Genomic DNA, 13,571 nt, shown 5'->3' with positions numbered 1-13,571 from the left:
TCAATTTGTTGCTTCATTTGGGATTGAATGTCGACATTCATGAATTCAACAAGAATCTTAGATGTGGTTTTATTTTGACAAAATTGCCTGATCGATAATTTAGAAGGTGAGAGAAACAATTCTTGCAATATCTTGTTCAATGAATGGAATGAATTGTGTTTCTGCACATCTAGTGTTAATCTTGCATTGGTTTGATCCATTTGGAACAACAACTTCAATCACTACAATGACCTCTTCAGTACCATAATTGAATTTAGCAGAGAAGTACAAGTTGGTCAAGTTGTCTTGTTGGTGATCAGCAACAAAGAAGACGTTGTGAGCTTGCAATCTTGCGATGAGAGCACCGTTATTACCAGCTGAAGCATTTGTAGCGTCAGTTGAGCTTTCAGTCTCATCTGGAATGCTTTGGAAGATGGAGAGGTAAGTATCTCTGTCAACCAATCCATTCTCAATGAACAAGGCGCTGAAAGGAATATAATCTTGGAAGTATGCAACACCCAAATCAGTCTTCAAAGCAATTTGGAGAAGATTGGAAACCTTATCAGATTCGTTAGTACCTGGAAGGATTGGAATAACTCCATCAGTCTTTTGACCTGGCATAATACCAGTGGCTTGAACTTGTCCTGGAACGAATCCAAATGTGTTGGTGTTAAATTTACATGCATATCCAGTAATTGGTTGTTGAGAAAGATTTTCAAATGTAACCAAAAATTCGAGATTTCCTCTTGGGTTTCTGTTAATAACACCATAAACTTGAAGTCCCTTGCCCTTGTCAGCAGTGAGCAACAATTTCTTTGGTGGAACAGGGCGAACAAGTGAAGCAATATTAGAACCTGCCGAAGAAGTAGCAGAGAATTGCAATTGTGTTTGTGGTTGAGAGCTTCCACCCATAACGTCATCCAAGTCAAGATCTTGTTCTTGTTGTTGAGATGAAGTTGGAAGGCCTCCTCCTAAAATATCGTCCAAACCAAGAATGTCTTGTGTAGTTGTTCTATCTGCAGCATCTTGGTGTTGTTGTTCTCTGAGGTAATCTTCAACTTCCTTATCACTGCTGCCTTCACTCTTCTTCTTCTTATAACCAGCAACGAACAATTCTGGAGGCTTTTGATACACTGATGACAATGTTCCAATGTGTTTTGTCAATTCGCTGAGCAAGTTCTTTGGAATATTGGTTGAGTCGTCTCTGATGACAGGCTTTTCTGACAACACAACAGTCTTGGCAGCCTCTGGATCTTCATTGAGCAAACGCCAGTAGATATAACCTCTGTCACGCAAGTCTGGATTGTCGGATTCTTCGGTGGAGAGATGCAAAACTTTCTTAATCAAGTCTCTGGTGTCGTTTGGTCTTCTCAAGAAGAGTTTCATTACTGCAGTGAGAGCTTGCAATTGGACTTGGGCAGTTTCATCATGGAAAGTATCAATAAAGATTTGCAACAACTCATCAGCATTTTCAATCTTGTTAGAATATTCACCAATAATCCAAATCATAGCTGCCTTAGCCTCTGGTTCATCCAATGTATCGAGATTTTCGCACAATCTTCCAATAATACCTTCGTATCTGTTTGGATATCTTCTGAAAATGTCCTTAATGACAATGATGGCTTCTTGGACGACATAGTTGACCTTAGTTTGAATCAAATCAAGCAAAACATCAACGCATCTTTGTGCTGCTCTTTCAAGTTTGATAGCACATCTACCGATTGCGCGAACACTTCTTCTGACAAACTCTACGTCAACTTCAGTTGCATATTCCTTGAATTCCATCAATACAGTATCCACGTTACGCTCTGAAGCCAATTTGACCATGATATCTAACTTTTCTAATTTCACATAGATTGGATCGTTATATTTACAGAAGAACATCTTGATATTGTTGGAGAGAATTCCTGGTCTACTTTGAACAATCAAATCAATATTACGAAGAGCAACATATTGAATTTCTGGATTGCCACTCAAGAGAGTAACAAGTGGAGCAGAAATTTTTTTCAACAATTCTTGTTTTTCGTTTTCGTTTGAAATCAAGTCAATCATCTTGTTAATAACTCTAACAGCAGAGAGAACGACTGCAGAGTTGGCATGTTGCAAACGAGGAGCAACTCTTTCCGCAATTTCAGAAGCTTCCTTCTCAGACTTTGGTTGATAATTGTTGGAGAGGGCATCCAAAATGAAAACTTGACCCCACTCGGTACAATTATTCAAAGCAGTCAAGAGAGTCTTGACAGTCTTTTCAGTAAAATCGAGAACTACCTCGGAGGATGATGATGAAATTTCATCCAAAGCCTTCACAGCATTAGCAACTACCATAGGATTGTCATCGGTCAAGAGCTCTTCCAATGATTCAACAAAACCTTGTTCGATGGCCATCTCTGGATTGATATCGAAAAGCTTTGCGATAGCAACAGCTGATGTCTTTCTCACGTATGGATCTTTATCTTTGATGGTCTTTCTGATTGGTTCTGCCAAGTATTCAACAATTTTGTTCACTCTGATACAACCCATAGTTCTGACAGCCAAACCTCTAATCAATGGATTTGGATGGTTGGAATCTCTCTCGAATTGATTCACAGCCATGATAGCCAAATCAGGTTGAGTCTTTGCGTAGTTCATGATGTAGAGATAGACCAACTTCTTCAATTCAATGTTGTTGGTAGCGACACACTTGATCACGTCGGTGAACAACATGGAAACGTCCTTTCCAACAGTCATTGCAGCAATGACTTTCTTTACGGTATCCTTTCGGACGGATTCCTTTTCATTGCCTAAACCCAATCTCCATTCGTTGATTTCACTTCTCTTGTTGGAGGAAGAGAAAAATCCTCCTGATTTCTGTGCTCCGCCTTCTTTTGGTTCTTGCATGGCGTAATGATGAAGCTATCTGTGTTGTATTTTTTTTAAAAAATAAATAAATAAAAAATACGGTGATGACTTCGTTTTAACATTTATGGAGGTGTGAGGTGGCGATCGATGAATAATAATTAAACTGCAACATCTTTCATTCTGGTTGTGTTTATCGATTGTTAGGTCTATTGTTGCTGGGAGCTCCTGATGAGCTAGTTGTAAATTTGGTTTTCTTTTGAGCAGGGGTATAGGTCTTTTCGGTTGCCTGCAGAGTCTTTCCAGTATTCTTGTACGTGCTTGAATTTCTACTCATGAAACTTTGCCAACTTTGTTTCTTTTGATTTAGTTGCTTCTCTTGCTCTTGAAGTTTTTGTTGTCTCTTTTCTTGTTTCTTTTTCTTCTTTGCTATGATATCTGCTTCGGATTGCTCGTACTTTTTGCCTTGTGCTTCGGTAGTGGCTTTGTTTGAAAGGGTTTGTACCGTCGCAATCGCTTGGCCTGATTGTGACTCATTCGATATTACCTCCTTCTTTTTAGGCTTCTTGGGTTTATATTTAGGATCATAGAAATGTTCGTTTCCGACTCGAACCAATTGAAGAGGGACCTCTTGCAAAACTCCTCTTTCTTTAAATGTGACCCAAACAGTCTCTTTGTCAGTAAGCTTGTCAACCACGGCCTCTTCATACATCCCATCTGGATCATTCGCATTTACTGCAAGACATCTTGCTCCTTGTTGAAGGAACTCAGAAGGTGGATGATAATACTCCTTGATAGTATATCTCTCTTTCGAAACAAATTCAGAATTTCCATACCCAACATATCTTACGAAATATTCATAGGCTGGTTTTTTAGATGACGGCGATTCCGAAGCTAATTGTAGCTTTTTTGTGTTATCAATGACTTTTGTTACAACAGCCACATACCATAACCCTTCATACAATCCATAACAGTAATCGCCTTCTTGAAATTGGGGACCTGGGAATGTTGATGATGATGCTGTTGTGCTTTCCTTTTTTAATCTAATCAATTCATTTGTTAATTGAATAGCATTTTGTAAGTCATCAATGAGAGCACCATATTCCTCGTTCTCGGGTTCTTGTTGTGATAATAATATACATTGATTTAATTGTTCCGAAAATTGTGAGAGCTGTTCTTCGAGTTCTTCCAATGATTTTTCTTCCTCTGGTTGTTGAGGAGCGTCATCATAGGTTGAAGATGGATCTGATGAAGACATTTTTTCTTTTTATAAATCCTTCTAGCAAATCGTTATAATAAGTTGATTCCAGGTTGACGTTGGACTGTCAATCGAGAGGTTCCCTAACTAGAGGAACGATTTCCTCGAACCTGTCAGATAGGAAGGAGCATTGTTCGAATCAAACCTCAATCATTTCTTCCAAAGGAAAAAATGCTGACACAAGCCACCAAGCTCGCCTCGAAGGCTCGCATTATTATTCATCACAGTCCAAGCAATGTCGGAGTCCATGTATCATCGGCATCGTTCATACTAAATAATCATCTCATCTGCAAGAAGAAGAATTATTCAACAACAACCAATCATTTGCAACAACAATCATCAGATCCATCATCAACACCAAAAATTGATAAAAGCGGATTGATTTGGAGAGATGTAAATGAACTGGAAGATGAATTCGCAGTGAAGAGTATGATTCGGGTGGATCATGCCGGTGAATTGGGTGCAGTTACAATTTGTAATGCACAAAAAGTGGTTCTGGGAGAAGATCCGATTGTGAATGAAATTTTGGGCCAAGAGGTGGATCATTTTGCTACCTTTGATAGAATGATTATTGAGAGAAGAGTGAGACCAACAATTTTCCGTTCGATTTGGCAACCAGCTGGAGTCATGCTAGGCATTGGAACAGCATTGTTAGGAAGAAATACAGCCATGGCATGCCATGAAGCAATTGAAAACACAATATTCGATCACTACAATGAACAATTAAGAGATATCTATGAAATGTCTGTCAACAAATCTCAAGAACAAGGCATGCCAGAAGAGAAGACTTCAACATCTCAAACCAATGCTTCAGATTCTGATATTGAAACAGACACAGAATACTTCTTCAAATCTGAGCATCAAAAACAAGAAATTCAAGAAAAAGAGCTTCGAGAAATTATCAAGCAATACAGAGATGAAGAATTACATCATCATGACATTGCAAGAGATGCCAACACTGATAGAAACAGTTTATTGTATAAGGCAGCCTACGGGTTTATTTCAACTGGATGCTCACTTGTAATTGCTTTGACAAAGAGACTCTAACAATTCATATCCCAACAATTCTTCATGTTTAAAGTGAAATTGGTTTGTAGTTGGATATTAAATTGACCAAGTGTAAGGGTTTTGGGCAATGTTTTTTTTCGATTTGAATCATAATAACCACTATATACTCTATATTATGATTCCCTCACTAATGCCAGAAACAACCATGTCGAAGTGTCCATCAAAGGACGTTCGGATCAAAAAGCATGTTTATCCTTTTCAAAACCCACTGAAACAACCGTTCAGTTTCATCTTCAGTTGCCACCAACTGGATTTCCCTAAGATTTTACAGGATGATCTCGGAATGGGCCCAATGATCTTGGATCAAAACAATCTCTTTGTTGAAATTTCGAGCAATGATTCTTCTTCAAAGGAGGTACAATTAACTTATTCGGGAGAATGAAGACACTCCTGCAAGAAGTGAACCAATTGAAGAAGGATCACGACGAATTGAAAGACATGATCAAAGATGGATTGTACAAGCCATGGAAACCTGTGGGAAGGATGAAAGATCTTGAAACTCTTCTCCAAACGTACCCACTTTTTAGAATACGAGTATGGCCTTGCATTCAACACTCACAATATAAACTCCAGTCATAATTCTCAGTCAGTAATTAAAATTTTCATTACATAGGTATGTGCGTAAACAAGCACATGTTTTTCTCTGGCTCTCTGTGGATTTAATGGATGTGACCATTTGATGTCCATTATGACTGACTGTTACCCAAACTTTATTGAAAAAAACCTCTAAATGGAGGACCTTAAATATAATTATGAAAACATTCATGCATTACTCGTTGAGGTCTGTTCTTGAATGTTCTTGTTCCTCTTCTTCATTCTCTTCATGTGTGGTTTCTCCATTATCCATGTTTGAGTCAAAGTTTCTTTCTTCGTTCAATGTACTCTCCAACAAGATTTGAGTCAATTCTTCATCAATTTGTTTTTCTTCTAATTCCTTTTTTGATTTCTCTTCCTCCAAACGTTCAAACAACTTCAAACATTCATGTCGAACTTGCTCATTGGCAACGTATGGAGAAGATCTTAATGCATCGATTGGTGTTTCTCCGAATGCATTTAAATCATTACTCAACATGTACAAATCCAAGTCGTACAACAAGTATTTGACAATGTCATAAAGACCATAATAACAAGCATAATGCAACACATTGAAACCGTTTTTTCCCAATACTGTGCTTGAATAACCACAGTCTTCCAATAAATATCTTAACAAGTCCAATCTTCCACAAAGAACCACATGAAGAATGATGGGTTTTGATGGAGGCCAAACTTGAAAATCTTCATTAAAGAATTCTTTTTGCTCTTGAAAGAGTTGTCTGAATTCATCCAATGACACTCGATTTTCTGATATTCTCTTACAAACCATGTTGTAAAAATCGACTGCTTGGTCTCTGAGTGTTGTCCAAGTGTATTGGGAAGAACTGTCAACTGCTGACACGGTATCATGTTCGAGATCTTCCGAGAGGGTGGAGATGTCAGTAGCAATATTGCTTGCACCAGTGGAAACAGATTCATCTTCTTCACCAGCGAAACTGTTGACGATTGGAGATGCGAGAATCAAGTCGTTGTCGCCCCTTTGGACGCCACCATCGCCACCTCTGCTTGGAGGAGTTGGGATCATGGTCACAAGATTATTTTTTTTTGATAAAAACTAGGCATGACTTTATTTGCGGAGCAAACGGATCCACAAGGATCGCAATCACGTTCGTTTCCAAAAAGATGGTGAAGATTATATACAGCTTTTGAGTTTGTTGTCGTGACGGGTTAGAATTAAAGGGTGATTTGCATATCCATGCAATTCATTATCCCATTTGATTCCGAGTTTTTCAAAATAGTAGTCTTTGCGTTTCATCCATATTAAGTTCACCTGTTTGTATGGTCACAAGATTATTTTTTGAATTCTTTGACATTTGAAGCAACTTGACTCAAGCCAAAAAATTCCTGTCAGGTTTTAACGCCATCATGAGTTTAGAAACATCACGATGATCCCATTGTTCATTTGACACCACCATATTGTCCTTCTTCCTCCTCATCAATGATTCGTCTTGAAGACTATTTTATTTTGCGAAATGATGGAACCTTGAGGATCATCCACAAAAGCGATGAATAGTTTATTGACATACCTTTTTGATTTTTCGCATTTTGCATGTTCGATATAAACATCGGACCATTGGTCAACCCGTTGGTGGTGGTGATGGCTGTTGTGTCCTGTGAAGGTACGTTTTCATCGTTTATGGAAGTGTCGTGGTTTTATTGTTGTTCAAATTCCAAAACAAAGGATAATAGATTGAATTTTGATGGGAAAAGGCAGAAACGAAAGCGGCCCATGAGTTTGCAAGTTCGGCGAAAATTTGGCGGCTTTCGACCCACCAGGAATGGAAGAAATCAAAATGGTGAGCGATTGGCCGAACCAGTAACCAAAATCATAAAAGCCAAGAGAGCCACGGCACATTCCAAGACAGGCATACCTCTTCTGTATTAAGAATCCTGGATGTTGTTTTTCAAAGATTTCGAATGATGTTGTAGTTGGCTCGACAATTACGACATTCATTCTTCCATAACAATTTTCAGAACCTTTTCGACCATTTCAAAATACAACAAAATCCAACAACAACAACAACAACAACCCATTGCCAAACAACCAAAGATGACTTCTACTTCTTACAGCGAAGATGTAAGCGCTTCCTCTTCCATGGAAGGTATGCCAGTCGTAACAGCTGTTCATTCGCAAACTTCTCAACAACAACAACAAAACCTCAATCCTACCACTCATGGTGGTTCCATTTATCTTTCTGAGAGTGCCAATCAGACAGCCACAACAAATACGAGTAGTTCTGATGGCTATTCAATTACTTCTCAAACCGTGGACATGATCTCGAAAATGATTGTCTCTTTGGAAGATAGACACGTCAAAAAGGGTTGGAGATTGTATCTTGTTTATGGTCTCATGTACGCACATTTGATTTGGACTCAAATGATGGTTCCAACCATTCGTGATTATCAATGGGGTCCCTATGGTGTCTATGTTTTTCAAGTGTTGAATTTTCCGACCTCCTTTCTTTTGGATTGGATTTCCTATCGTGCAAACCTTGTTTTGGCTTGTATTGTCATGTTGTTCATTCTCTTCAATGTGGCACTTTTCATCCTGGCAATGAGATTTACCATAAAAACAAGCAAGTATTTCAAAAAGTTGAAAACAATTCTCAGGTTATGCAGCTTTTTATTGAGATCGTTTTCATTGACCATGCTCTTTGTGTTACTTGGATTTTTCGATTGTGATGTGAGAAACTTGATCACAGTGACCATCACTTCTGGTGGATCCAATACGGCTGTGACCCAAATGGCATCTTTAGATCGATTTTCTGGAACTGCTTGTACAGAGACGATCAATGCAATTATGATGGCGATTAGTGCTATCGGAATACTTGCTTTATTGATTCTATATCCTCTTTCGGAGCTAATTTTGTCAAATTCGAACCCTCACAGCAACATTCCATTGATTAGAGACAATTCTTTGGTGGTCATGTTAGTTGGAGAACTTGCCATGGTTCAATTGTTGGCTTCTTTTTTGATCCCAAAACAGTTTTCGTATGCGTCTGCTGCTTTTCATGTCCTTCTGAGTCTTGTATCATGCGCCTTAGTGTTCTACTTTATTCCTTTTTTGAGAAGACTTGACAATTCCTTGTATTTTGGTGCGTGTTGTGGAAAAGTTGGAGCGAGTATTGGTTCCTTAATCTCTTCCACTGTCAATATGGATTCTGACTTGCCATCTTTTAACGATGTGGGAGGTGGTTTTGCAGGCATGACCATAGGGTTGATGATGCTCTTGTTTGTGGCTGGAACATGTTTTATGGAGATTTACTTAAGATTTCATGCAAAGAAGATGAGAGATTACTTGATGAATGCAGTGGTGACTTCTCAGACAGATCTCGATCTATTTGAAAAGCATCTCTTATTTGGAATTGAAAAATCAGCTTCTTCTCTTTTCAATGATTTAGAAGAATCGAAAGCATTGTTGTCACTTAACATTTTCTTAAAGTTGTCCTTAAAAAGTGGACAGAGAAACGTCAGAGGAAGTGAATACTCGGATTCTGATCTCTCTTTGGCATTTATCAAAGGTCTTGCACATCAGAAATCATTTAATGATATCAACTTGCTGTTAATCTTTGCATTGATCAGTAAGTACTCGTTCCACTTGCTTATTCATCACCATCAAACAAACTTTTTCAATTATTTCAATAGTTCAAGTGAAATGGCAAGGAGAAACGAATTGTTCCATCTTTGCTCAAAGTTTGTTAAGACGTGCCCTTAAACAACATCCAAATATGTTTTACAAACTTTTCATTCAAGAACGAATGAAAGAGGTAGAAACCATGTCACAATCGAATAATGCGCTATTTGAAGCAAGTGCTCAAATTGAGACTTTGGAGAAAAATCAAGCCGCTCTCTTAGCATTGCATCGTGATTTTTGGAAAGAATGTGCCAATGAGAATATTAATTATGACACAATTGAACGTATTATAAGGTCCATCTATGCTTTAAAAAGTGAGTGTAAAAGCACTCTTTCGAATCTATTATTTAACTATCCAAGTAACAAAACGATCCTTCGATTGAATGCTAACTTTTTAGAGAACTTTGAATTCAACAAAGAGCTTGCCCAACAACTCTTTACAGAGGTAAACTCGATCGAAGAGGATGAAACGAAAAAACGAAAAGGATCACTTCCTTCCAAAAAAGGCAATCGTGTGATACCAACTTCAGAATATTACAACAAGTATGAAATTTCCAGTTCAGCTGTTCCTTTGGATGAAAACTTTTCAGAAATTGGTGGTGAAACTCGAGATGAAGGTTTTGAGTTGGAAAGTGCTTTCGACAATCCATACATGAAGAAGGAAACCATCTTTCGCCAAGCGTTATTCAATTCCAGAGATCACAAACTATTTAGCATTATTTTAATCGTTTATTTTACGATCACCATTTGTATCATGATTTCAACCATTGCCTTAAGTGTTTACTATTCTCAAGCGGTCATGTCACAAATTCCACATGTGGAACAGGTAAGTGTTCACATTTCCTGCAATGGAAAACATCATGTGATCGATCGAATGACATTCAACGCTCTCAATAGGTGTGTTTTCCTGGAACTTTACCCATGTCCATTGTCAGAAATATCAGAGCCACTCAAAATTGGGTGAATGTTTTTTATTTATTTGGATATCCTTGGCCTTCCACTAATGAAGGATTTCCAACTATTTCCAAATTATCTTATATCACAGATCATGTCTCTCAGTTGAATAGAGCCATTGATTTTTTCAATCGATTAATTGCTGCAGCACAAGCCAATGTATTCAGTGATGACATTTATTATGATTATTCACACAATATTTATCCATTATACTTTCCCAATGAAGATCCCTTCGAAAAGAATGTCTATACAGGAACCTATACATCCAAGAATGCATCGATTTATGAAATAACGAATGCCTTCATTGCAGCCACTCAAAAAGTAATTTCAAACTATCCACTCAATACTCTAGTAGCGATTGAGACTGGAATTAACTCATTTACAACCACACAGAAACTTCTTGATCAAGTAGCTGCTTCTAGTTATTTCCATCCATTAACTGGTAGGTTTTTGAAAGAATGTGATTTGATAGCTTTCAACACATGTTGTGAATAGATTATAATTTCATGTTTCTTTGGATTAATCGAGAGAATGTAGCACTTGCGTATGACAGTTTTTGCAGTTCCTATTTGAATCGATCCTTTAGTGTCTTTAATAACTCCATGAATGAGTTTATCATTTATCTTTCCACCATATTAAGCTTCTTCTTTCTATCGAGTCTTCTATTCTTTGTTTACATGTATCACGAGCTCAAATATTTCAGAAAAGTTTCAAAACTCTTTGGATCTCAAATCCAAAAGGACGTGGTAGGCAAAATCTTTCAAACATTGAGCAAGAAAGCAGAAAGTGGAGCTGTCCATCAAAGAAAGAAATTCTCAATGAGCAAGGCGAGTGCAAAATATGTCACACTCTCTCTGTTTATGTTCTCAGTAATTGTTGTGGCAGTTTGTGTGGCATTCATGTTCATGGAGAGCGAATTGAACACAAAAACATCCTCATTGACAATGTCGAAGGTTAGGTTAAGCATTCAAGCTGCAACATCTGTAGAAAGAGCAAGTATTAACATTGGTGAAACATTTACCTATTTTGGAGCTTCTGAAATGACAAAATCCAATTCTGTCTTGTCACATCTCTTCAATCGAACGGTGAATTTTGGAGATACTAAATTATGGAACACCACAAACTTTGATTTTTTAATCGCAAGAATCACCAGAAGAACTCAAGAACTGACTAGACAATTCTCATCTCTCATTTACGGAGACGCTTCTCAAGGACTAACTCCAATTATTGGACAATATCCTGCAGTGGACACGATCATTACAGTCGGTACAAAAAATTGCACAGATTACATGCAAAAAAACAACATTTCTCTCACTTTTACAAGTAATTTATTGTACTGTCGAGGTATGGAAAAAGTGTTGGCTGATTTTGTGACACTTTCCTCTCAAGTGATCACTGATTCAAGAAAGGCATATCTTCTTCAACAAGATGCACTTGCTAATAGGACTCTATTGAGTCCTGCCAAACTTGCCATGCAACACTACACAGTTTTCAGAGGTGCGGTTCCATTATTGAACAAGTTTGTTACATTTATTCGAGAATTTGTTAAGAGTTCCTCTCAACCTTCTTCCATCATTGTCACAATGGCAGGAATATTTGGAATTTTGTTGACCATTTCAAGCTTTGTAGGAATTTGGTACATGTTTTCAAATTATTGGAATCATATACAAACATTAAGATTGATGTTCAACTACATTCCAATTGAAATATTGGATCGAAATGAGATACTTCGCGAGTACATGCTCAATCACTCTGTGAATGTCATCACAAAAAAGAAAAAGTCGAATCATGACGATGACTCTTTACATAATTTGAAGGTTACTTTCAATTCCAGTGTGGAGGGTGCAATCATTTGTTCAGAAAATGGTGAAATGGAATTATTCAATGTATCAGGTTTGAGAATGTTTGGTATGAAGACGATCGATATTTTGGGAATTTCAATTTATGAACTTTTTGATGAATCTGCAAGAGCAGACATAAAGAAACGAGTCGATGCATTGGTAGGAAAAGCCAAACAAATGGGTGAAGATTCCAATAGTGGTAATAGTGAGGACGAGGCGACATTTGACAGCCAGCCTGTGGAAGTGATCGAAGTGGATGGCATACGAAAGAATAGAACCAAGTTTCCAGGAAAGTTCACTTTTCATTGTGTGAAATTAGAAGGAAGAATTGGAATCTCCATTGTTGTCACATTCAAAGACATTACATTGGAAAAGAAACAAAATACCTTGTTGTTTGAGGAAAAACAACGATCTGAAAATTTATTGAAGAATATTCTTCCAACAGCTGTTGCCAATCGACTGAAAACTGGAGGTGATTCATTCATTGCTGAGGCAATTAATGATGTCACTTGTTTCTTTAGTGATATGGTTGGATTTACAAGGATCAGTTCGGCCATGCAAGCATCGGAATTAGTTTTGATGCTTAATACGATTGTGATTGGATTTGATCTATTGACCGAAAAGTATGAAATTGAAAAAATCAAAACCATTGGAGATGCGTATTTCTGTGTGGGAGGTTTACATAATTCTCAGAAGGGTCATATCAACTCACTGGATCATCCTGAACGAGTGCTCAAATTTGCCATTGAGACATTTGGAGTGATTCATCACTATAATAGCCATAAAAAGGAAAATCAAGAAATTGGAATTAGAATTGGTATTAACAGTGGTCCCATTGTGGCAGGTGTGATCGGGAAGAAAAAGTTTGCCTATGATTTGTGGGGAGATACTGTCAACACGGCCTCTCGGTAAGTTTTTGGATGATCCAATTCTCAATTTAATGAATTTAAATGATTGTCTTTGGAATTGCGACAAATTTTCAAAATTCTCAGAATGGAATCCACATCATTGACAAACAGAATTCAAATTTCTAGATCGACCTATGAGAGAGTTTTCGATCTTGGCTATGATTTCGAAGAGCGTGAAGTGGATGTGAAGGGAAAGGGCCAAGTGAAAGCCTATCTACTGAATGAACAACACCACAAGCAAGTGGAAGTCGATCAATGCATCATTGACAACGACAACCAGATAGTGACTAACTTGAGAGAGTCCATTTCATTCCTTGAGAATTGAGAGATTTCTTTCAAATTAAAAATGTCATTCAATCAAGTCGACTTTAATGTCTGTGAATATCAAAAAAGTTGTTGTAAAAAAGTTGCGAGTAGTTTGATGGGAATAAATTGTCAGTCGAAGAAATAATAACATGAGTAGTGATTGGATGGTAAATTGATCATCCACCACCACTCGA

The 13,571-nt window shown here is 37.6% G+C and overlaps 5 protein-coding genes across 5 annotated transcripts; 2 read left to right on the top strand and 3 right to left on the bottom strand.

The window, feature by feature from the left end:
• Positions 1-99: 99 nt before the first annotated feature.
• FDP41_012833 (uncharacterized protein) lies at positions 100-2,856 on the bottom strand (the record flags this gene model as incomplete). Its single annotated transcript, XM_044703396.1, has 1 exon — positions 100-2,856. One exon carries the CDS (start codon positions 2,854-2,856, stop codon positions 100-102), a length of 2,757 nt encoding a protein of 918 aa, XP_044565758.1.
• Positions 2,857-3,007: 151 nt separating this feature from the next.
• FDP41_012832 (uncharacterized protein) lies at positions 3,008-4,072 on the bottom strand (the record flags this gene model as incomplete). The annotated part of the gene is made up of 1 exon (XM_044703395.1): positions 3,008-4,072. The coding sequence occupies one exon, from the start codon at positions 4,070-4,072 to the stop codon at positions 3,008-3,010; it is 1,065 nt and encodes a 354-aa protein (XP_044565757.1).
• Positions 4,073-4,243: 171 nt separating this feature from the next.
• On the top strand, positions 4,244-5,119 carry FDP41_012831 (uncharacterized protein; the record flags this gene model as incomplete). The annotated part of the gene is made up of 1 exon (XM_044703394.1): positions 4,244-5,119. The coding sequence occupies one exon, from the start codon at positions 4,244-4,246 to the stop codon at positions 5,117-5,119; it is 876 nt and encodes a 291-aa protein (XP_044565756.1).
• A 790-nt stretch (positions 5,120-5,909) lies between these two features.
• FDP41_012830 (uncharacterized protein) lies at positions 5,910-6,758 on the bottom strand (the record flags this gene model as incomplete). The annotated part of the gene is made up of 1 exon (XM_044703393.1): positions 5,910-6,758. One exon carries the CDS (start codon positions 6,756-6,758, stop codon positions 5,910-5,912), a length of 849 nt encoding a protein of 282 aa, XP_044565755.1.
• A 1,026-nt stretch (positions 6,759-7,784) lies between these two features.
• Positions 7,785-13,396, top strand: FDP41_012829 (uncharacterized protein; the record flags this gene model as incomplete). Its single annotated transcript, XM_044703391.1, has 5 exons — positions 7,785-9,315; positions 9,380-10,194; positions 10,266-10,764; positions 10,818-13,071; positions 13,156-13,396. The coding sequence occupies 5 exons, from the start codon at positions 7,785-7,787 to the stop codon at positions 13,394-13,396; spliced, it is 5,340 nt and encodes a 1,779-aa protein (XP_044565754.1).
• Positions 13,397-13,571: the final 175 nt, after the last annotated feature.

This window comes from Naegleria fowleri (genome assembly GCF_008403515.1).
Source record: "Naegleria fowleri strain ATCC 30894 chromosome Unknown tig16, whole genome shotgun sequence".
NCBI lineage: Eukaryota > Heterolobosea > Eutetramitea > Acrasida > Naegleriidae > Naegleria > Naegleria fowleri.
The sequence above is the reverse complement of the archived record's forward strand: the minus strand, read 5'-3'. Positions and strand labels throughout refer to the sequence as shown.